At 43.7% G+C, this 22970-nt stretch overlaps 1 protein-coding gene across 7 annotated transcripts in view; it reads right to left on the minus strand.

The window, feature by feature from the left end:
• Positions 1-1079: 1079 nt before the first annotated feature.
• The window catches only part of slc4a4a (solute carrier family 4 member 4a), a 44372-nt gene continuing 22481 nt past the window's right edge, over positions 1080-22970 (minus strand). For 3 of the 7 annotated variants that reach the window (XM_047341106.1, XM_047341104.1, XM_047341105.1), the window contains 20 exons: positions 20802-20878; positions 16194-16351; positions 15126-15213; positions 14884-15038; positions 14602-14712; positions 14181-14355; positions 13962-14095; positions 13449-13723; positions 13282-13352; positions 12111-12296; positions 11872-11985; positions 10935-11096; positions 10014-10192; positions 9340-9412; positions 8916-8984; positions 8478-8651; positions 8198-8359; positions 6794-6887; positions 5870-5949; positions 1080-3663 (listed from right to left, as the gene is read on the minus strand). In XM_047341106.1, the coding sequence (XP_047197062.1) occupies positions 5906-5949; positions 6794-6887; positions 8198-8359; positions 8478-8651; positions 8916-8984; positions 9340-9412; positions 10014-10192; positions 10935-11096; positions 11872-11985; positions 12111-12296; positions 13282-13352; positions 13449-13723; positions 13962-14095; positions 14181-14355; positions 14602-14712; positions 14884-15038; positions 15126-15213; positions 16194-16351; positions 20802-20878 (2501 nt within the window). In that variant the 3' untranslated portion in view covers positions 1080-3663; positions 5870-5905. Of the gene's footprint in view, positions 3664-5869; positions 5950-6793; positions 6888-8197; positions 8360-8477; positions 8652-8915; positions 8985-9339; positions 9413-10013; positions 10193-10934; positions 11097-11871; positions 11986-12110; positions 12297-13281; positions 13353-13448; positions 13724-13961; positions 14096-14180; positions 14356-14601; positions 14713-14883; positions 15039-15125; positions 15214-16193; positions 16352-20801; positions 20879-22859; positions 22956-22970 lie in introns of all 7 variants that reach the window. The other 4 variants (XM_047341102.1, XM_047341100.1, XM_047341101.1 and 1 more) reach the window with 3 other exon arrangements.

A 22970-nucleotide genomic window follows, 5' to 3' on the forward strand; every position in this document is an offset into this window, starting at 1 on the left:
ACAACCTTGTTGTTGTGTGCCTGTCGGCGTTGGGTTCTCACAGCAGCCTGACGTCAGCCGGTGAACACGAGCTGCAGCGGCAGTTTCCTCCAGAGACGCAGCAGCTCGGTGACAAGGTTCAAACCTTCACCGGTTCTATCCTGATGGAGCAGAAGCTGCAGTGTCTCCTCCTCTGTTCTCTCTCTGCTTCGTTCATTCATCAGTGGAGGATTATATTTATACCTGTATATATATATATATATATATACATGTATATATATATACCTCCCCTTTGACTTCCACAGCACATCACCCAGTAATCCTGATTTTCTATGGTCATGTCTCTTAAGTGCAGAAGTTGCTTTTGAAATGTACTGAAACCTGTAGTTTTGACTTTGGAGTCTTTAAAATGAAATGAAAACTCTGGACACTTCCTGTTAGTCGTCACTCCCTCTATTAAAAAGAGTTTATTCTAAATTATTCACAGGATAAACACAAAAATTACAGGAAGTCTGAAAAACAAAGCATAACTATGGATTATAAATATCAGCTTCATGTTACAGCTCCTGTATTTTATAGATAGTTTTATTGGAATCCTTCACATTAGTTTCCTTCATTTACCTTTAATTATAATTATTACTATTTATGATTTATATTTGAAGGTAAAAACTTAGAACTGAAGTTGTTCTTAAGTGAAGCTCCACTGTTGGAGGGCAGGTGTAATGTGGCTGGTGCGACACTAGAGGGTGCTACTGAATCAAAAACTCTATGATAACAGTCGTGTTGATATAGTTGTCTCATAATAATATAATATATAATATTATATCATATACAGATAATAACATTTATGTGCAGAATGATGTGTGGTGATAAAAGAAAAAATACCAAATTGTATTTGTTTCTTCATTATGTGTTAGTGACAATATTTATAATTAAAGTATTTAAAATAAACTTTTGTCTTCATAAAGTGACACTTTATCTGTTAATGCACCACTTTTATTTCTGTAGACAAACACATGAGATCTGATTATAGTTAATAACTATAGTGAAATGCACTGACATGTTCCCGGAGAGACAGAAAAGCAGCAACACACCTTCACTGTCTGTTTATTTCTGTTTATTTTCAATATACATTTCATTTGAAAAATATAAATTCTAAAATAAACCATTTCACCGGCTCTAAGTGTCGAACATACTAATCCAGAGCAAAAGAGGAAGCATCAGTATCCGTCTCTACAATGAACATGACGAACAGGTTTCTGATTCTTGTCTGACGCTCACACGGGATCACAACACGCTAACAACACGTTAAGGTCCCGGACGTCAAGTCTTCGCTCGTACTCGCGCTTGTTGACGACTAAAAAAAAACTGACATCAGACACAGAAGCAGATGAAACACAGAGTTCACAGATGGTGGAAACGAGCGCGTCGTGTTTTGGTTTGAGTCGACAGGTGTTTGGAGGATTCACAGAGGAAGAGGAGGCTCCTTCAGTTTAGATCTGATCTTCTGTTGCTGGTGCTGACGACAGTTTGGAATCTGATCCGAGACACAAAAAGTCCCAAAGTGCTTCAGTGAGCCCTTTGAAAAACGGATGTGGCCATTTTGGCTTTTTGTCCTGCAGGTTAGAGCCAAACACCGAGCGTCCACTTTTAAACTGTAAATGTTTCACTGACGAAGCAGCTACGAGATCAATCGTGATTATAGGACTTCTGATTCAGAGCGAAAATAATATTGGGCGAAAAAGGCCAAAGTACAAGAGCCAAGGAAACTACACATCCCATAAACCATTGTGACCTCCGGCCTCTTCTCCTCTCTGTGGTAAACGTAGTGTCACACTGGACGATGCATCTCCATGGTAACGGCACCCTCATCAATCACAGCTGTCACTCTTACACCTGAGGATTGTGGGTAGTGTAGTATTTCTCTGACATTGTGAACAAAGCACGTTTTCCCTAAAACCCGGTTGATATCATCCAGACACGGGTTTATTTACTCTTCACTGGATTACGACTCGTGATCGAGACTTGAATCTGGATTATCTGGATTATCTGGATCTATATGAACCTGATCGTGTGATAAAAGTTTGGATTAAATCTAAAGAAGTGGATTCAGGACTGAGAGACTTTATTCAACGTGAAGACAGATTAAGTCTCGTTTTAGCTGCGGCTGAACTTTTAGCTTGATTCATCATCGATCGTCCAAATCGTCTTGATACAGATCCTGTTGTTATTCATCTTGTTTGTTTCTTAAATTGTGATTAAACTTTAACTTTAACTTTTCAGGACATTTTACAGTTTAAAAATGAGCCGTCAGTGCCCTCTAGTGGACAAACAAACACAGGCACTGGTACTAAACAACCTCAGATTAAGTTTTTATCATCTATAAATTCATATAATTACATCGGCCGAGACGTGCACACACACAAACTGATGATCTGTGTAAAGATTAAAAAATGAAAACTGTTCCTCCTGCAGTAGAAACATCTGGAGCCAACTTCCCCCCCCCCAACGTACACACCAGTGCTTTGTAAAGATAAACTCAATAAAATTCAAATTTGTCCATTTTAAATATACAAAACAAGAAGAAGCAAGTTTTTTTTTTCCCATTTTCACATCAGATATTTCCAACAGCAGCTGAGACAAAAAGAAAATGCCCCCTCCCCCACACGGAGCGCACGTGGACCGGACTCCCGTCTTTTAACCTCTCATCAAATCACATCAGTTCCAGTCTGGATCGATCTCTTATAAGCCACTTAGGTAAAGCACAAGCAAGCACATGATCTGCACCTAGAGTTTAAGTTTGGCTGAGGGAAACCGGAGCGTGAGCTGAACTGTTTTCTACCAGCGAAAGAAAAACAAAGGAATTAGAAAAGGTTACGGACACACACACGCGGTGTAATCATTAAAAAACAGATCCGAGTTCGATTTCATTTAAACGAGTAACAAAAGCTTTTGAGGAGAACACGTGAAAGAAAAATTAGAGAAAGTAAAGCATCAAAAAGCGATGATAAAAATATTCCTCGTCCGCACGTTGTTAATTCGCTAATTAACGTAAAGTTTCTACTCGCACACGTTTTCCTTCCACAAGCTGTGAAACAGAGAATCTCTCCGAGCGTCTGAGGAAAAGTCCAAACGCCTCAACACACGTTGGTTCATCAGAAGAATCTAAAACAAGAGGTAGAGCTATAAAAACATACTTTTCCTGCTACAGGAAAATGGTATTAAGAGTAATTCGATGAATATAAAAGTTCAGACGGATGATATTTATATATACTTGTATATAAAAAGAGCAGGGAGAGGGGGGAGGGCGCTCCATGCATGTTCAGAGCTGCAGCGTTTTACTGTGGATCAGCCGTAAGTGTGGGGGGGGGGGGATTGCATAGAAGAGAAGTAAAGAGTTACATCAGAATGTGGAGCCGTGAGGAAAATATATTATTTTATCTGTTACCTGCGTTAAACTGCGTGTTTCCTGTTTGAGGAAACGACGGAGGAGTGTGTGAGTGGAAGAGAATCAGTCGGTTAGAGACAGAGCGGAGCTGCAGGATGCGTCCGGCGCCGGGCGAGTGGGTCGGTCTCTACAGAGACGTTTCAGATCCTCTGCTCCTCCAGTAGAAAGAATTATCATCGTCCGGGTCCATGTCGATTCTAATCTGAGGCACCGACTTCAGAGGACTCATCTCGGGGCTGCAGCACAAACACAAGTAAGACTTCAGTGACACAGTACTCTGTTCGAACTACTGTTACCAGAGGGAAAGTTGGTTCAGTCCACGAGGGGTTAAAAGACAATGCTGTTTATTAAATATAAACAATACTCTCAACTCTGTTCTGCAGGTGAAAAACAAGAGACAACTTTAAATTCACTTCTTACTTTCCAACTTGTATGTTTTAGTGTGTGAGCAGCAAACAGCATCAGTTAAGCCTGCACATGTTTAATATTTAGAAATATAGAAGGAAGCGGTTTGATGACCTGAATGATTTGGTTTTGTTTTCCTCTGCGTTTGTCTGTGAATTAGCAGGATTACGATAAAACTACAAACCAGATCAACACTAGTCAAGGACCTGGTTTCAGAGGAGAACACGTTTTGATGCAGGTTTCACCTCAGATTCATGAGGTCACTGTGACCTTTGACCTTTGAAAACTGAAATCACTTCCTCTTTGACTTCAGGTGACAACGGATCCAAAGTTGAAGAAAATTCCCTTTAGGAGTTTTTTAAGGAGAAACAACATTGGTGCCATTAAATCTTTTGCTAATTGACTGAGTGATTAATTGAAGCTGGATTCTTCACACTCTGACTTCTGGTTTAGTTTGTTCAGAGGAAAACGATCAGTCGTCACAGTTCGATGGTTCCTGAGGTTATTTGAGTTGAAAGCAATTTGCCTCCAGTCTTAGTGGGACAGGATTATATTTTTTAAGGGGGGGGGGGGACGACTCCAGTGACGGACACGTGTGCGAACCACTGACAACAGCTCACATCCGAGTTTAAAGCCACTTTCTGTTTTCAATCTGCATTTCATGTGATAAAAAAGTCTGTTTGTCCAGAAGCACGAAGATCAAGTTCAATCAAATATCAGGACAACACTTTTCACGAGTGTGTGTTGAGACCCTGAGAGAGAAGTGTGTTAACACCCGCTCACCACTGTGCAGCTGAGGACCCGTCTTAAACAAGAAGCAGGAAAGGAATAGAACATCTTGTAAGTTGTCCACATCACAGATGTCCTGTGATCACAGCTGCTTTTCGCACATTGTCAGAAACACTAATCCTCTTTGTCGGCAGTGTAACGACGACGCTGCAGCAGATGGGACGACACAGGAGCCGAACGTGACCCGTGGATACGACCCCCGCATGCTGGTCATCGTCAGAGGTCGTGGGCGCGATGCAGAAACGATAATCTCTTCTTCAGCATCATAATCGTCGCTTGAAATATTCGCCCAAATAAACCCAGGGCTGGTTCTGCCTCTTTAAGACTGATTGTTTCCACTAAAGCTCATTTGAGTGGAGCGCTCATCACGCAACGCACAACACACAACACACAACACACAACACACAACACTGACGTCACACAACCATTTCACTACACAACACATCTCTTCTTCATTTTCAGTCTGAAATAAATAAATAAATCTGAACTCTTCAGCGATGGAAGATGAGTTAAAGATGTCGGGATTAACTGATGAAGACTAAAATTCAGAAGAGCTCCAGTCTACGAGCTTTTGTGTCTGAAGTTTGAGGCAAACAGAATTATTTTAGAGATGACTGTATATTATTTATTTAAAAACCAGCATTAATTCGGAGTTTATTGAATATTCACTTTATTTTAGCTCCTGTTAGTTTGAGTTCTGGATCTTTGCTAAATTCTTAATTCTGCTGTTTCTGTGAGTTATTCATGCTTTATTCTGTGAAAATGCTACAATACAAATCAAATACTATTAAATAAAATAAGAACATAAAAGTCCACTGCCCCAGATTCAGAACTGTGTCATTTATCAAGTTAAACTCTAATTGTTCTGTTTGAGCAACAAACGCAGAGAAAGCCTCCGAACGTCAGGGAGGAGACGTCTGAGCTGAAATAAAAACAACTCTGCACTAAAGTAAACGGCCGTTAAGCTAATTAGCCTCCGTGACCTTTAAAGTTCAGTCCTACGTTCTGCGTTAGCTCGTAAGCTCCACTCGCGACCTTCTGCGACCTTTGATGCCTCGATCATCAATACATGTAAAATGAAATCAGTGGCAGTTTTATTTGTGGCTCTCAGCTTCTCTCTCTCTCTCAGCTCTCTCTCTCTCTCTCTCTCTCTCTCTCTCTCTCTCTCTCTCTCTCTCTCTCTCTCTCTCTCTCTCTCTCTCTCTCTCTCTCTCTCTCTCTCTCTCTCTCTCTCTCTCTCTCTCTCACCTGGACAGGCAGTTGGCCTGGTAAAAGCGAAGCTGCTCAGCACGATGTGTGGCGGTCAAGGAATGATGGAGACTTCTCTCCTGAGGGAGAAAGAGAGAAAGAGAGCGAGAGATTAGACGACTTCTCTAAAGTTGTTTATACGTTTGTTCCGCTCACACCAGCGACTCTTTGACTCAGCAGCTGATTTCACCAGAGGACGAACCAGTCGGTGAAATGAGCTGCTGCAAACATCTGGAGACGTTAACAGTGGAAACAGGCCGTTGTTTTCCTGTCAAAAAGAACATTCCACCAAAAACCTTTTTAATTTAGATGTTTGTCAGAAGCATCCAGATAAGATAACTGTAATTTACTGTACAGATAAAACAGTGTCTCATAATAAATATACACTATTAAGACATATTTAAGCAAAAATACTTTTTTTTGCCATGAAGTTCATATTGTAGCGTTCGATTTTTAGCATTGAACATTTTCACTTGTGAAGTAATAAAGTAAATAAAAGTAAATTGCAATTTCAAACGTTAACAGTTACTCAACCTACATAACGACACATTAAGTTCATTTATGAGACACAACACTTCATAAAGAAGAAAAAGACCAAGCAAATAGAGACGGAGTAGAAGATAAATCAAGTAGAACAGATGTTAGATGTAAGTGAGTTAATCATCAGTTCAACATGCTGCTTGACATCGAGCTGAAGAGAGAATTGATTAAATAGAAGAACATGAAGCAAAGAAAAGAAAAGAGGAAGAAACGAATGTTAATATATTGTTTAAGTTCTGGAAAACGAAAAAGGAGGAAAACGTGCAGTTAAAGCTGAGCAGCGAGTGAGAAGTGAACATGCAACAGAGTCTTCAGCGAGTCTGAGCGAGGAGGAAGAGCAGGACGAAGAGGAGGACGAGGAGCTTCTCCTCCAGCTCTACTCACTGTCAGAGGCCTTATCGCCTAAGAAGGGCTCCTGCTCCATCATGTCCATGGGGATTTTAATGCTGGGAACTTTCTCATTGTACGGATAGTCGGACTGTTGGAGAGAGGAAACACATGCTGAGACCTGGGAGGGCGCCAGTGAGTCGGCATCAACGCACACAGACACACACAGACACACACACACGCACACACACACACACACACATTACTACAACTAAAGCTGTATCAACATTCATTCTCGGAGCTTCTCTAAACTCTGGGTTTATTTTATAACTCGCTGGTTCCTTAAAGTAAATTAGACAACATCATATAACCTGTAAGAATCAAACCTCGTCACTTTAACTGTTCAGCACAAGGGGCCTTGGCTCCCAGGTGAGATTTACAGAACCAGGTAACTTCAGGTTTAAGTTTTCAGCCGAACGAAGCTGGTTCACTAGTTAAGGAGGTGAATCACCATGGTAACTGGAAACACGAGGAGATTAAAACCTGAATCCTGATTCACAGGATCCTGACAGGGACACGAGAGCTGAGGCTCAAGTCAAGTGAGGAATATTAAATATCAGCAGATTTATTTATAGATGAATGAAGTCGTTTTGCTGCCTCTGACTTTTCACGTGTCCACTCTGGATTTAAAACAGAGCTTCTAACAAACAGAGGGAGAGTTAATCATAATATATAAATACATAAACCACTAGTATGGCTTCATTTTAATTTATTTAATTCAATTTAATCTTTGATTCTGACACTGTCAAAGCTTTAACTGTTTTATCGTGACTGATCAGAACTCGAGGAGAAACTAAAACTAAAGCTTCTGATAGATTTTATTAAGAAACAGAACAAAAATACACACACATCGCACACACACACACACACACACACATCACACACACATCCACACGTTCTCACTCTGCCGTCATGACATCAACACGCCAAGGATCGTAAGTGGGTGGAGCTTATTTATGACAGAAGAAGTGGTTCCAACCAATCAAAGCAGAGTAACTTTCTAACATTGTGAACAACTCTGCATTAATTAATATCAGAATCCATCCTAGAACACTCTGGTTTGGGATCAGAAGCAAAAGGACAATAATCGTCCTCTACTCCTAAAATACCAGAAATGATGTTCATGTTCATAAACAGCATCGTTCTTACAACCAGAGGAAACGTAGAGAAACTCTTTCTCCTCTTGTTCTCAGTCTTTCAGAGAAAAGAGAGCGAGGTGTTCACCTGGACTTTATTCTCCAGCTCAAACGCTTCATGCTGCTGTGAACTGGGATCACAGGTCGTTGGTGATGATGACAAACTCAGTCACTTCAAACAAACTCAGACAAACTGAGGGAACACGAAGGATTTGCTTGTTTCCGTGGTTTTGAGGCTTTGAGTGAAAACGCTTATTCCACTTACGTCGTCGGCGTCGCTGTCGATGCTGCCACTCTTCTTCTTCTTCTTCTTCTCGTCCTCCTTCTTCTTCTTGTCCTTCTCCGGGATGACGTCGTCCAGGAAGCTGAGGTCGTGCTGCGAGAACATGTAGTCCATCGCTTTCCTGACGGCGACCAGGGCGAGGATCTGAGGAGCAGATTGAATTATTTTTTTAATTCCTGCTCACCAACCACAACAGTAACTCAAAGTATAATTCAGAGCGAACTAAAACATATTTAAGTCTTTATTCAACGATGTCTCTCACCATGACGGGGAAGATGATGGCGGCCACGGTGGACTTGAGGATCCAGAGCAGAGCCAAGCACAGGATCTGGATGAAGGTGAAGAGGTGGACCTTCCTCAGGGGGACGTGTCGCAGGTAGACCAGGTCGGGCTGGTGCTTCGCTGGCATCAGGAGCAGCTGGAGACGATCCATGAACTACACAGGTACAGGTAAACATGATTCTATACATGATTCTATACACGTGACTTCAAAGGAACACGCTACACGCTGGCTTGGATATTCAGAGCTTCACTTTGATGAGATAAGAGATAGATAGAGAGATGGATAGATGATGGATGGATAGATCCAACCATCGGACGTTCTCCGGAGTTCATGTCTGAAAGAACGGCTCGAGTTTGATCTGCAGATACCAACTTTCCTCCAGGTGGAGAGAAGAGAAAACCCCGTCACGCTGTTTACCTGCACGCCGTTCAGAGAGGCCACTCCCATGTAGAGGAAGACTCCGTACAACACGGGCATCGGGATGAACTGTGGGACAGAAACATGAAGACACACGTCAACTTCATGACACAGAAAACACAAAACTCTTATCTGTCACTGAGCAGCACCAGAATATGAAGCTATAACTTATTAAATAACAGATATGATGCACATCTGTCTCTCGATCTCACTTTTATTAGATGTTTGCAAGAGAAAACACAACGTGATTCGAGCCAGATTTACCTGCAAATCCAATTAATCAATTAAATGAGAGGCTCTGGTTACTTGACCTTAATTAATTGATTTAAACTAATATCCTGTTTTGTTGTAGTTGTCAGATTTAAGGCTGAAAAGATTCAGGTGACATCACATGAAGATCAGGAGACAACCTGTGATGACGTACCTTTAAGATCGGAGACATGAAGACAGACAGTCCCGTCAGAATGAAGACAACCACGCCGGTGACCCTCTGCTCTCTGCGGAACATGGAGGAGGACAAATACAAATATCATGAGAACCAAACTTGTGAAGACTTGATGATGAGGTAAGATGTTGTTTCCCATTTTGTTCCCTGTGAGTTTTCCCTGTTTGGTTTTACAGGACGTCTGTTGGTCCAGCTGACAGCTGACACCTCGGGAGGCTCGGGAGGAAAAACACAAGCCCGACACGTGTAAACAGAATATTTCAAATATGTAGAATGTGTTATTTCCCCTTTAGTCGGAGAGAGAAGTGATAACTCATCCACTTCCCCCTGAACGCAACATGAGACCTGAACAAACACGTGCATCACAGTGACCATGTAGATGTAACACCACGGATTTGTGTGGCTGTGACTCAGGAGGAAGAGCGGGTTGTCCACTAACCACGAGGTCGGCGGTATGATCCCAGTGTCTGTGTGCCCAGGTGTCCTTGGGCAAGACACTGAAGCCCAAACACACTGTTGTGTATCGTGTATGTTGTGTATGTGTGTGTGAACTCAGGGGTCCTGGACTTTCTACCCCCCAGAAACTCAGCAGGAGATCCTTCACCTTGTTTATCTCTGAATATGATAATTCTCTGTATGAATATGAGTCTCACCTCACACCCAGGAACTTGGGCTGCTCTCCAGGAGCCGACGTCTCCGTCTCCATCTTCAGGCTGTCGATGTGAGCGATGGAGATGACGGTGGCGGCCACGTACCACGGCAGACCCATGAAGGAGCAGACCACCATCAGGACGCCCACCAGGAACAGATCCAGGTGATAGCCCGCCCCTTTCTGGTGCAGGACACAAACAAAGAAAGTTGAATTTGAATGTCGGGGCTCCACATGTTAAACAATGTGCATCTTCTCTTGTAAATATACATAATCAAATAGTCCATGCTCCTATTCTGTTCTTTTAATTCAGCTTCTATGAGCGTTAACTGTAACGTCCTGATTCTTTCTGTAGCCGAGGAGTCGTTCATGTTGTTCCTCTGAAATGATTCATAATGTTCACGTCGCTGCAGTTAAACAATCACTGCTCGTCTTCAGCAGCGCCTGCACACTTCAGGGAACATGTTCAGTTCAGTCACTCCCGTGAAACATCTCTCACTCCGGTGAGAAGACTGTGTTTAACTTCAGTGTGAAGGTCGACGTGTCCTGAACAGACTGAGAAACACGTGACGAGCCTCGTCTCCTCAGAAACCCAGAGAACAGCCTCACTCTTCAACTTCACACTTTATAACTTCATTTATAACTTCAATTTAACTGCTGCAGATTCTTAGACTACATCGATAAGAACACCTTTTCTAAATCTGTCCACACTGCGTATCAGTTTGAATCCTCGTCCACACTAACACACCTGAAAACACGTGACCACTCACATACACTGGACACGTGTGTGCCGGTGTAAACAGGAGGACATGCGTGTTCTGCTGGACACGGCAATTGTCTCAGATTGCTCTAATAACATCTGGTCCCCCCCTCCTGCTGCCTCCCCCACACTCTGTGAATATTAAACAGCAGTTTTCTTATTTACGTTCAGCTTGTGCTCCTTCCTGTTGACGATCACTGCAGTGATCTGTTGGTCCATGAAGATCAGGATGGTGACCAGCAGGGCCGGGAGCGCCGACGCCAGGTAAACCCACCAGGGGTTTCCTCCGAACGGGGGAACGAACCAGCCCCGGTGAGGACTCGTGGGCTGGGACAGAGGGAAACACATCCTTCAGCACGTGGGTCAAGCAGACACAGCATTTTCTTTAATTGATTTCAGAAATATGATGTTAATGTAATAATTAACTTTATATTTCTGTACACTGGTTTACATGACATTAATTAATGTTCAAACACGCTTGAAACATGTCAATCATCAGAGCAAATGATTGTTTTTCAAATGCAAAGTGTCGACCTGCAGGATTTTATATTTCATCCCCCGTCTGTCTGACTGTTTGTCTCTTGGTTGGTTGGTTTGTCGGCAGGATGAAGCAAAAACTACTGAATGGATTTCCACGAAATATAGAAGAAGGGTGGGACGTTTGCAGCAGATCAAGGGAATTATCACGTTCTTATGGATTTTGAGATAAGACCTTTGGGACATTTATCTAATTTCTAAACGGGGAGAATCGGTCATATTTAAGGAACTGATATCTAAAGACATGTACTCCAGAGATTCTGCTGACGTTCTCCAAAATGGCTTCTGAGTGTGCAATTTAAAAATCTGGACCTTGTGGATTTAAATGTGCTTTTACAGGGCGTGGGATATGTCAGCTGCTGTGGAGACACAAACAAGGCTTCAAACCTGGAACTACCATCAACATGAAGCTGAGATGAAGTGAATTTAGTAGAGAATCAACCATTTATATGCATCTTCAGTCATTTAGAACCATAAACACGATGCTCCCTGCTGACGGACATCCTAGTTTGACTTTAGTGGAGTTGAGTCTTGCATCACAACACAATGCACCACAGGGACTCACCTTGAATTCAGTTGGCACGATAAGTTTGGGAGTCTCGACTCCGATGAGCGCATCGACCCCACAGAAGATGAGGATGGCCAGAATGATGGCGAAGTCACTGATGAGCTTCCTCACCTGCGTGGAAGCAAACAGACGGACCTCAGCTTTTCTAATCTGCTATTTTAAGAACGAGGTGGAAACCTCATTTCTTTTCTTCACAGGTGACTTGCTGGGTTAAACGATCCCAGCGTGGGACTCACGGTGGTGGGGAAGAACGGGCTGGTCTTGAACTTCTTCAGACACATGGAGCAGGTGTAGGTGCCAATGAACAGGATGAAGGACACGAGGGCGATGTCGGGGACGGACTCGCACGACTTCCCCACCAGCTCCCCGCCGTACTTCAAGCACTCCGTCTTTGTGAGGGACGACCACGTGGCGTTCAGCGGCTGCACGGAGGAAACAAAAGTGTCAAGGTCACAAAGAAACGTTTCTTCATGATGACGAGGGTCCAACAGGAGCTGTGAGGGACACGAGGCTTTCAGGTGAAGCTCTGTACATTCAACAACTCTTCAGAGCAGCTGATTGAAAACTGCCTCACCTCAGTTTATCTCATCAGACTGAACAGAACCTGGATCTCACCACTGGGGGTCGCTGTGAGATTTGTGACCCATTTAAAAGACGAGTCGTATTGAGACCAAAGTCCTTCGGTCTGAGGAAACTGAAGAAACATTTACAGGACGCTGCACAGTGTCGGAGCTGCAGCACAGGGACGTGTCTCAGGGAATAAAAACCAGACAAGTTGTTCAAACACAGCTGGAATCATAGAAATGTTTTGTTGCTGGATTAACTGAGCTCCAGCCAATGTCCTGCTACACCACTGGTCAACCAGCTGGGGGCTGCACTTCCCATTGGCTGGATGCAGCTGCTCAGAAACCATCAGCTCTTGTGTCTCGATGCCTGAACACGACTAACACGGTGTCGTGCTGCTCATCTTCAGGCCGATAAATTAATACGTGTAATTCAATGTCAAATGTTTTCCTGCTCTAACGTTCTAACGTCCTCTTTTCAGCCTCTGTCTTTTAGCTCCTGTCTCTTTAAGACCCCCCCTCCTGATAAAGCTGCTGTGATTGGTCAACCACTTCCAGTGCGCTCTCACTCTACCTGGTTTTGTTAATGTCACATGAGCTCGTTTTACCCTTGAGCTTTTTAACATTAGAGGAACTTTTGCATCCACAAAAAATATATAAAACACAAGAGGAAAGAAACTGTGACAAATCATCACGTGTGTCCTTTAGCATCAGGACACACTCGTATCCACACTCGTAGGATTCCAGTCAGATAACTGGGCTACGACAGGGAAACTCATTTCTTCAGTTACACACAGTTCAGCCTCATCCCAGGTTTTGCAGCAGTGAATGTCGAGTCACTCACCAGATCAGTGTTGTTCCAGTCCAGGTTCGGGTCTAAAGGATCACCATCTGATGTGACGTCTGAAATGTTCACTGCAAAAACACCAGCAAACAGTCAGAACCTTTTAAACACACGTGCTGGTGCAGTGTTCATTCTGTAAAGTGTCACTCGAGGTCTGTCCGACTCACCGTAAACAGCGGGGGCCATGCAGAGGCAGTGGTACTGCGTGACGAGCTCCTCCTGGAAGTCAGCGTTGATGGGGTAGTGGTGAGAGAGCTTGAGCATCTTCTTGAAGGCGTCGTAGATGAAGATGAAGCTGATGAGGCAGGAGAAGCCCTCCTCCGTGAACCGGGTGAAGTACTGGACCAGGAAGCTGGCGTCGGTCGCCACGAGCACCAGGCAGAAGAACGCCGACCACAAGCCGATCCACAGCCGGAACTCCAGGTAGTCGAAGCTGTTGTCTCTGCATCAGGGAAACAAAGATCACTGAGGATAAGATGTGTGGACCCAGAAACTGTAATGAGACAAAGTTCTCTCTATTTCCTTGCAACATTAAAATTCTACCTCATTTAATGAACTGTTTTAGTTATTAAAACCTTCAATATTATATAAATTGTGAAAGTATAAAGTTTAGACTTGATGTTTTGTATAATATGTTATTTTTAAGTGATAAAGTGTTGATTGGTCATAGATGGATGAACCTGCTGAAGTTGAAGAGCAGCCGTTCAAACACCAGAACAGGCCCGGTGCTGCTGAGGATGGTGAGCGGCTGACCGGCGAACAGACAGAAGACGCCCCCGGCGATCGCCGTCCCCAGGAAACTCTCCAACACGCCCTGAACACACCACGGGAAACCAGACACAGAGTTATCCAGAGAAGGAATCGTCGGCGCTCCACAAACGGATGGAGGTTAGTCTGACCTGCATGTTTTCCGTGGCGTCCCCCAGCAGACCCCCGAAGGTGATGGCGTTGGTCACCGTTCCCAGGTAGATAAACATAATGGCCGACAGGGCCTGGATGTGAAATGCGTCGGTGAAGTCACTGACAAAGAAAGGCGCTTTTCTCTTGATGTCCAGTAGGAGACCTCCACAGAACCTGTTGGTTTACACAGAGTCAATCACCCTGAATCATCAGCAGAGGAACAACTTCCTGTTTACACATCTTCTCTGAATGTGAAACCATCGTTCAGCTTTTTGAACAATATTCATTTAGTCTCATTTAACCGTTGAGTTTCTAAATTCATATATTTGCAGCACGTTAAAGTGCAAAGTGCTTCACATCTGATTAACAATAGGAAATAAGACAAAAGAAACAAGAGGAAAGAAAAGAAAGAGTCAATACCTTCCAGTTTTCTTTAGCTCCTCCCCTACGGCGTGTCCCCCTCCTCCGTGACCTCCGTCATGAGGCATGTCTCCGTTCATCTGAGAGTCGCCTCCTGAGTACATGTTTTTCCTAAAATATGAAGAGACATTAGGAGTTAATTGGAGACTGTAAATTGTCAGAAGGTCCTGATCCGTCCAGACTGAACCCTGAGTTTCACTGTCAGCTGGGATCTGCCCCTCCCCTCTCGTGACCCTTGAAGTCAAAGCGGTGTAGATGATGTTTAGTGTCACGGGTACAGACCTTTTGTCCGAGGAGGGGAGGGACTTTGGCGGCTCTATCCTGATGGTCGGGTCCCACTCTCCAGGAGGAAGCACGATCACCTCGTCCAGGAACTCGTCGATGCCGGCCAGCAGGTCCTCTCGGTCCTTGGCCTTGTACGCGATGTCGTGGAACACCTGAACACAAAGACACACGAGGCTGAAGCCCTGGACTGGAGCTTCTGGTTTTCATGAGCAGATCATGAACGTTAACGTGAGACCGACCTCATCCGACATCAGTGTGGCGATCGCTCTGCCGATCTCATGGTACGAATTGGCTTTGCCTTTGGGTCCGAGCAAGATGAATAAAAACCTGTGAAGGGAAAACAACATTCATTATACGTCAGATTAATATCCAGGCTTTTTAATGTCTTTAGAGGAATTATTGAAAAAGTTTTGTTTGTACAAAGTGTAAACAAGTCTATTCAGCTTCATCTCTATCACCAGAAAGAAGAAAGAAAGCAGCTGAGTCATTTATATAAAATATAAATGATATGTATATATTGTGTTCTGACCACAGGGAGGCTGCTTCAAACTGCTTCTGTTATCTTTATTATAGCGATGATAAAACCTTGAAGGGTTTTATTTACAACGAGCCCGTCTCTAATAGTGATTTATTACACACGTCACCACAGCTGAGAGATTCCCTGAAGGACATCGTTTGATACAACATTCACTCGTTCATCAGACCAGTGGGAGGAGTTCCCTGAGTTACAAGTGAAGCTGCAGGAGCGACAACAAAGTCTGTGTTGATCTGAAGCTACGTTTATAAAATAATGACAAGATGTTGCTTTTAGCTTTTGGGCTGTTATCGACCAAATGTGGCTAAAGTTTGACCTTGTTTTACATGGATCATTGAGGTGTGAGAAGATGGAAAGACAACTGGTCAAAATCTGAAGAAATTCCCCAAAAACAGACTTTTGTTATCAGGACATATTCAATGTTCCAGGGGTCAAACACATGTTTAGTGAGGTCACCGTGACCTTTGACCTTTGACCACCTCTAATCAGTTCATCTGTGACTCTGAGTGAACATCTGTACCAAACGTGAAACGATTCCCTGAAGGTGTCCTTGAATTTTCTCATGTTTTTCGTGTTATATTAAGTTTTTTGTGTGATAACTACTCAATATTTTGTATTTTATGATATTTTCATAGTAATATGAACCTACAAGTCTGAAGTCTAAAGCCTAACTAAAACCCAGAAGACGCACGGGAGCCTAAACTCCTCCCACTGTCTCCATGGAAGCTCAGGTTAAACGTCAGGTCTCATTTAGCAGATCCATGAATCTCACCTCGTGGGAACAGGAACCTCCGTCAAGGCTCCCAGCATCACCGCCTGCTGCAGACGGACAAACGCCACAAACGGCGAGTCCAGGAAGTCCACCTCCCCCACCAGCACGTTGGAGGCCTCGGCGTCTCTCGGCAACTTCTTCATAAACTTGTTCCTCAGCTGAGAAGCACAAAGGAGGGAAACACGGGAGGAGACGTTAAATGTGAAGTTCACACCAGTCAGTTAATTAAACCACTCGGCGTAAATACCAAACCAGGAGGCTCCATCGCATCGTAACAATGGAAGAGCAGGAACACCAGGTCTGTATTTCTTCCTGTCACGAAGACGCTGAGATGAAGACGGAGGTCGGACACAAGCTGAGCTTCACAGGTTCAACGTTTAAACACTGAAGAAGATCAGAGTCCAACCGGTCTGTCTTCTGTCAGCCCGAGGTTTTTCTCATTTGCAGTGACAGTGCAGGTGGAGGAGCTCAGTGTGAATATGAAAATATACACTCGTGTATCACAGAGATCAAGACCTTTAGCCTCTGAACTACACATGAACCCTCAGGAGTCCACACAAATATGATCAGTTCATCTGCGAGTCTCAGGGAACATTTGTGCCAATGTGAGGTCACAGTGAACTTGACCTTTGACATTTGATCACTAAAGATCTAATCGGTTCGTCCTTGAGTCAAAGTGAATCTCTGAACCAAATCTGAAGAAGTTCCCTGAAGGACGTTCTTGAGATATCGTGAAGAACAGGACGTACGGACGATTGTAAAAACTGATCACACACGTTTGAGCTGAACAACTGAATTAATGTGGCTCCACACTTTCTCTGACACTTTCAATCCAACAAATCCTTTCCTTCCACGTGATTAAAAGTACGACCACAGCAGCAGATAAAGAAAACTCCAAAGACAAAGAGTTGTAAATACGTAGATAAGATTAAGAGGAAAACTGCTGAGTTATATATTAACTTCAAAACAGCCGAGAGCAGGAAACATTCACTGAGAGACAGAGACGGGACGAGCTGACGTCTCTTCCAGTGATATGAAACTCTGTCACTGTGAGTTATTCTTACACATGCTCATAACAATAGATTTAATTCAAACACAATATTCTTCACAACAAAAAGACGACAACATTAACTTTGTGTTGTTTCTGAAGGTTTAAATAAAACATCTGAATAAAAGCAAACTTCCCTCCTTAGTTTCTGGTTTCAGTAAATTCATGTGGATCTTATTTCAATGTATTTGACAACATGAAAATGTCACCATCGTCTTATCAGTGTAAAATTTGTTTCTATTTTCAAAGTCACAGTGACGATAAGGAAAAGGAACAAAGGGAACAAATCAGAGTCTAGATTTATGACTAAATGCCAAATAATTTAATCTTACGTTCAAATATAATCTAAGGAGAGATGCTCAAACTTTGGATGTAACTGGTTTCACTGGATTTCTGGCTTTGTATTAAACAGGTGAAATGAAGCATCACACATACAAACAGTCCTGAGGAGCGTCTGTTGATGGAAACAGTGAAACATGGAACTCTCAGATCTCAGGAGGGACGTTCGTTAAAACTTTAACCAGGAGAGACGACACGATAAGAAAGATCTTCTCAGTTTAACTCTAACTTTACAACTTTTATAATCTGTTGTTTCTGTTGCTTTTGTTTCAGATCTAAAGAATCTAAGTTTGTCTAAGTTTTAAAACAGCAAACCAGCAGCAGAGAGTGTTAAATGTGACTTTAGAAGCGGTGCCAGGGTTTTAATTGGATTAGATCAAACACCCACTCACACGCCCACTCACACGCCCAGAATATCCAGTCTCAGAGCAGGTTCGTCACTTTGCAATTTAGTCAAAGTCTAAAATAAGATTTAATGATAACTGAACTTTTAAAATAGATACTGGATCTTTTATCTGTGTGGGGGAGAAGAATCAAATCCCAAATCCCACCGACGCCCAGTGGTGAGTGCCCATCATCACCATGTCCTCCCTTCCACCCGGATCATGTGCGTCAGCCTCTGAGAACTCAAATCCTGTAAAGACGTGACCACCGGCGACTTCCAACCAGATCCAATCAGAGGCCGTTAAACCCTCCTGGCAAAGGGCTGGTCTGTAAATGATCGTCGGGTTAAACCAGAGTAACTGAACAACTCTGATCCGTGTCCCTGCTGATCCGACACACTGCACTCGTCTCAGTTATTCTAACAGACAAAGGTTTGAACTGATTCTTATTAATGATCAGATCTAATCCAGTCTGACGAGTCGTTGCAGCAACAACAACACGAGAAGTAGAAACTACTTTGTCCAAAACGTTTCACATGAGATATCTGATTGGTTCATCGGGCGTCTCAGAGCCTGAGGAGCTTCCTGTCAACTCCCACTTCCTGGTGACTGATATGTTGGAGGGAAAAGATGCTGGTGCTGCTTTTTTGTAAAAGACCAAATTCATTTCATCTCAATTTAACTGACGACTGTGTTTAAAACGCTGCGCCACACAGGGAGAGAGAGAGAGAGAGAGAGAGAGAGAGAGAGAGAGAGAGAGAGAGAGAGAGAGAGAGAGAGAGAGAGAGAGAGAGAGAGAGAGAGAGAGAGAGAGAGAGAGAGAGAGAGAGAGAGAGAGACAGAGAGAGAGAGAGAGAGAGAGAGAGAGAGAGACAGAGAGAGAGAGAGAGAGAGAGAGACAGAGAGAGAGAGAGAGAGAGAGACAGAGAGAGAGAGAGAGAGAGAGAGAGAGAGAGAGAGAGAGAGAGAGAGAGAGAGAGAGAGAGAGAGAGAGAGAGAGAGAGAGAGAGAGAGAGAGAGAGAGAGGAGAGAGAGAGAGACACAGAGAGAGAGAGAGAGAGAGAGAGACAGAGAGAGAGAGAGAGAGAGAGAGAGAGAGAGAGAGACAGAGAGAGAGAGAGAGAGAGACAGAGAGAGAGAGAGACAGAGAGAGAGAGAGAGAGAGAGAGACGCCTCAAAGCCTGACGGGTAAAAGCAAAACGAGCTGCAAACTATTTCCTCTACACTACACGTCAACAGTGTTAGAACATCATCATTTCCCTTTTTTCATATTCAATAAGCTCAAGTAAATACAGTTAAAGAGCAAAGATGAGAAGTGAACTGTAAAAGAAAGCAGCTTTAGAGACTAATATCCACTTTACTCAAACAGGAGAACTTCGTATTAAACAAATTGGTGCGGAGGTTTGGGAAAAGAAAGTGGTGCAAGCGTGTGGACGAGCTCCAGAGGAAACTGTGAATCACACATTCTGAAGGTGTCCTCTCTTGGATTCACTTCTGCAGGGAGACATTTGATCAAGTGGTCCCCCCCCCCAGGGTCCATCAGGGGGACGTTCAGTGCACGTCGGCCCTCAGAGGAAACTTGCGAATGATGTTAACTGACTGAGTGGGTGTGGAAACGCCGAGGACAAACGCTTCCTGTCCAGTCGTGTCTTTCCTACGCCGTCTGTCCCTCGGGACGACTCAGTGGGTTTGACCTAGTTCTCTTCTCCCTGAGACCCGATGACCAGACCTCTGCTGTGGAGCAATCCAACGTCTCCTCTCCTCCGACTTCAGCAGCTGTTGGTTCTAATAATTCATTTGTTCTGCTTCCTGACGTCATGATCAGGATAAAGATCAAGTCCAGAGTCTGAGTTCCAGAGCGTGAGCCTCTAGAAGAGCAGCGGCCCCGTGTGTCCGACCTGCAGCAGGCTCAGTGAGACCCGGGCGACACTCAGAGCGACTGACAGCTGACGGCGGCATATCCTTCCCCCCCCACTCGACTTTGAGTCGGACGAGATGTGATAAATGTGAGTCATGGAAATATCAGAGGGGAGAGAAGAGGCCGACTTCTCATAAATGATGGAAATTCATTGATAAAAACAGTGGAGTCAGTCTGATATCTGCTCTGAGTGTGAGGGAGGATCTGAACTGGGAACTGGTTGAACTGGGGGAATACTGGTTTGTTCCCACTGTCACTTAATCATTGATTTCTTCTCGCTCTGTTATTCATTAAGATTCTTGACCCGAGCGTCGCAGCCTCCTCACAATAGAGTTTATTCACTTTATCTAAATAAACTGCTTCAGGACAGATTACATAACCTCTGGAATAAAGTTTTACAGACTTGGCTGCAGCAGGTTGAGAGCAGTTCACACTGATACACACTGTTACACACTGATACAAACTGATACACACTGTTACACACTGTTACACACTGTTACACACTAATACACACTGATACACACTAATACACACTGATACACACTAATACACACTGTTACACACTGATCTCACTGATCTGAACCTGCAGCCACAGTCGCCTGGTTCCTTCAGAAAAACTGAAGTTGAAACTATTGGATCCTAATTAATTTAATAGTTGGAGATAAACAATTGGTCGATATCAGTATCTGAATTTAATTTTGGACGTATGAAAACTTTTATTCTATTCACTAGTCACTAATATCTGAACTGGCCCCAAAACGTGCATACTGGTCAGTCAGCTGTTCAGCCCAGTTCATAAATGATTAAAGATTAAAGAGCGTCACCTCCAGAAACTCGGGGACATCACCATCCATCGTCTAAATCAAAAAGTTGAAATCACAAGGACACTGATGGATTTGTCCTCGACCCCCCCGACTCACCTGTTCTTTCTCCGGTTTGTCGGAGATGTCGTTCATGCTGCTGGACGTCAGGTTCCGGTGCGTCGTGGTGGGACTGTCTGTAGAAACACAGGGAATCTGAGCAGTTAGACGAGCGTCGCCTTCACCTGGACGAGAGCACGAGGTCGGCAGAGACCTGAGGAAAGACAGTGGCCCAGACACTTTGCTCCCCCCCCCCCATGCAGCGCGGAAAAGGAAGAACCAGCACAGCCGTGACACACTCATGCAAACCGTAGAGAGGAGCACAAAGAAGCTGGAGTCACGTCCGTATCCAGGACAACGCTCAGACTGGATCTTTCTACTCTTAGAGCTACAACACGTTTCAAACATGTTGCAGCTTATTCTCTATTTACATGTTTATGAGGATAAAGTATTTTTAAAAGGTAAAAATACCGGAACGTGTTAATAGATAAATTCCATTTGTCAGATTATTGTGATGGCGTCTTCTCTACTTGGATTCACGATTTAAAAAGGCCCAAATTAATCGATTTCATTTTGTTATTATTCAAACATCTTTCAGGGTTTACAGTTTGGACGGTTTCTGTTCTCCCAACACATTTTCATCGTGTGTCTCCGTCCATCTGATCATCTTAGCGTCCGTCTTCCACATCAGTCGTTCACTAAGTGCTCCGCTCGTCTCTGCAGACGGACAGACGCTCTGCTGACGTTTGCTCGTCTGTCAAACTCCAGTTTCTGACGTGTGACGACAGATTAACGTGATGTCGGTCAAGTCGGTTCAGTGCGCCGGCCGTCAGACGTGAGAGACGGCGTCCAGAGGAGGACAAACATTTCCGCGAAAGCAAATTCTGATGCCACTGTAGCCTTTTCGTACATCTGCCCCCAGAGCATTGTGGGTAATAACATGCTTGTCAGTATGATGCAGCCAGTAAAAAAATTATAAAACTGAGGAAATAAAAGATTGATTTCATCCTTCAAATAAGAAAAGGTGTCAGGAAAGGGTTTTCTTCTAAGGTAAAGACCAAAAGAAACATGGGACACTACTGGAAATACTATGACTATGGAACTACTGTATAAAATCTACTGTACTTTACAGGTGGAGTCTAAACGACAGGAGAGGGGAAGTTTAATATACTTTGATCAAGACTACGTTCAAACTGCAGCAGAAATCTGAATGGATTTGGGATGTGGATCAGAAACAACAGGCCCCAAACTCCTGAACATGCACTTCAGTGATTTGTTTATGTTGTTAAGCAATACGTCCACTAGAGGGCAGCACAGAGTCAAATGTATCTGAGAGCGGCAGTTTGTCCGTGAGGTCATCGAACACATCGCAACACGCGTACAGGGAATTCTCTGTTGACATTTCTTCCTCGTGTCCTACGGTCGTCTCGCTTGAACTATTGGCTACACTGCCCCCTCCAGGATTTGTGGTGGTACTGCTCTATTTCATCTGTTTCGTCAACATACATAAGCTTTAAGAAGACGTTCATGAATATGGACGATATCAACGCACAGAAGTCTTCATCCGTTGCCGTGTCTAACGTTAAGCGTAAATTAACCTTGGGACTAATTTCCCGTCCACTCTGTGCTGCAAAGTACGATGTCAAGATTCTACAATCAGGACAGATCTATGTTTCAGTCTTGGGAGATTTCCTGACGCTCACACGTTAGCGTTGTAGCTGCTAATTCACTTCTCGTGCTGCAACAGAGGATCCAGATTAAAACGTCCCTGTTTTCGTGGATCCAGCAAATTAAATCACGTTCAAACGAGCTCTCAAGTGCATATGAGAGTAATTAGGTGCACGTGAATTGAATCTAGTGGATTTAAACGTGGGTTGATTTGGAGACTGTTAAAAGCATGAAGCTGTGATTGTTGTCGTCATGACGATCGCACCAAGACTGAAGAGCATCAAACACTAACGTGACGAGTCTCATTCAAACAGGGAAACATTTAAAACTTTGTAAAGACGTCTCATTTGTCTGTGAAGACTTTGTTGTTTCTGATCCTGACACAGAAGCAGGTTCTGGTTCTGGTTCTGGTTCTGCAGTGTGAACGCAGTCTGGGTCCAGTGAACTTACTAAGCCAGTCCATGCTGTTACTCCTCTGGCTGTGCAAGTCCTCCATGGAGATGCGACCCGACAGGCAGGTGAGAGAGTTCTCAAGAGGACTACGAGCTTTGATTAGCAGCA

Source organism: Hippoglossus stenolepis, chromosome 9 (genome assembly GCF_022539355.2).
Source record: "Hippoglossus stenolepis isolate QCI-W04-F060 chromosome 9, HSTE1.2, whole genome shotgun sequence".
Classification (NCBI taxonomy): Eukaryota; Metazoa; Chordata; class Actinopteri; order Pleuronectiformes; family Pleuronectidae; genus Hippoglossus; species Hippoglossus stenolepis.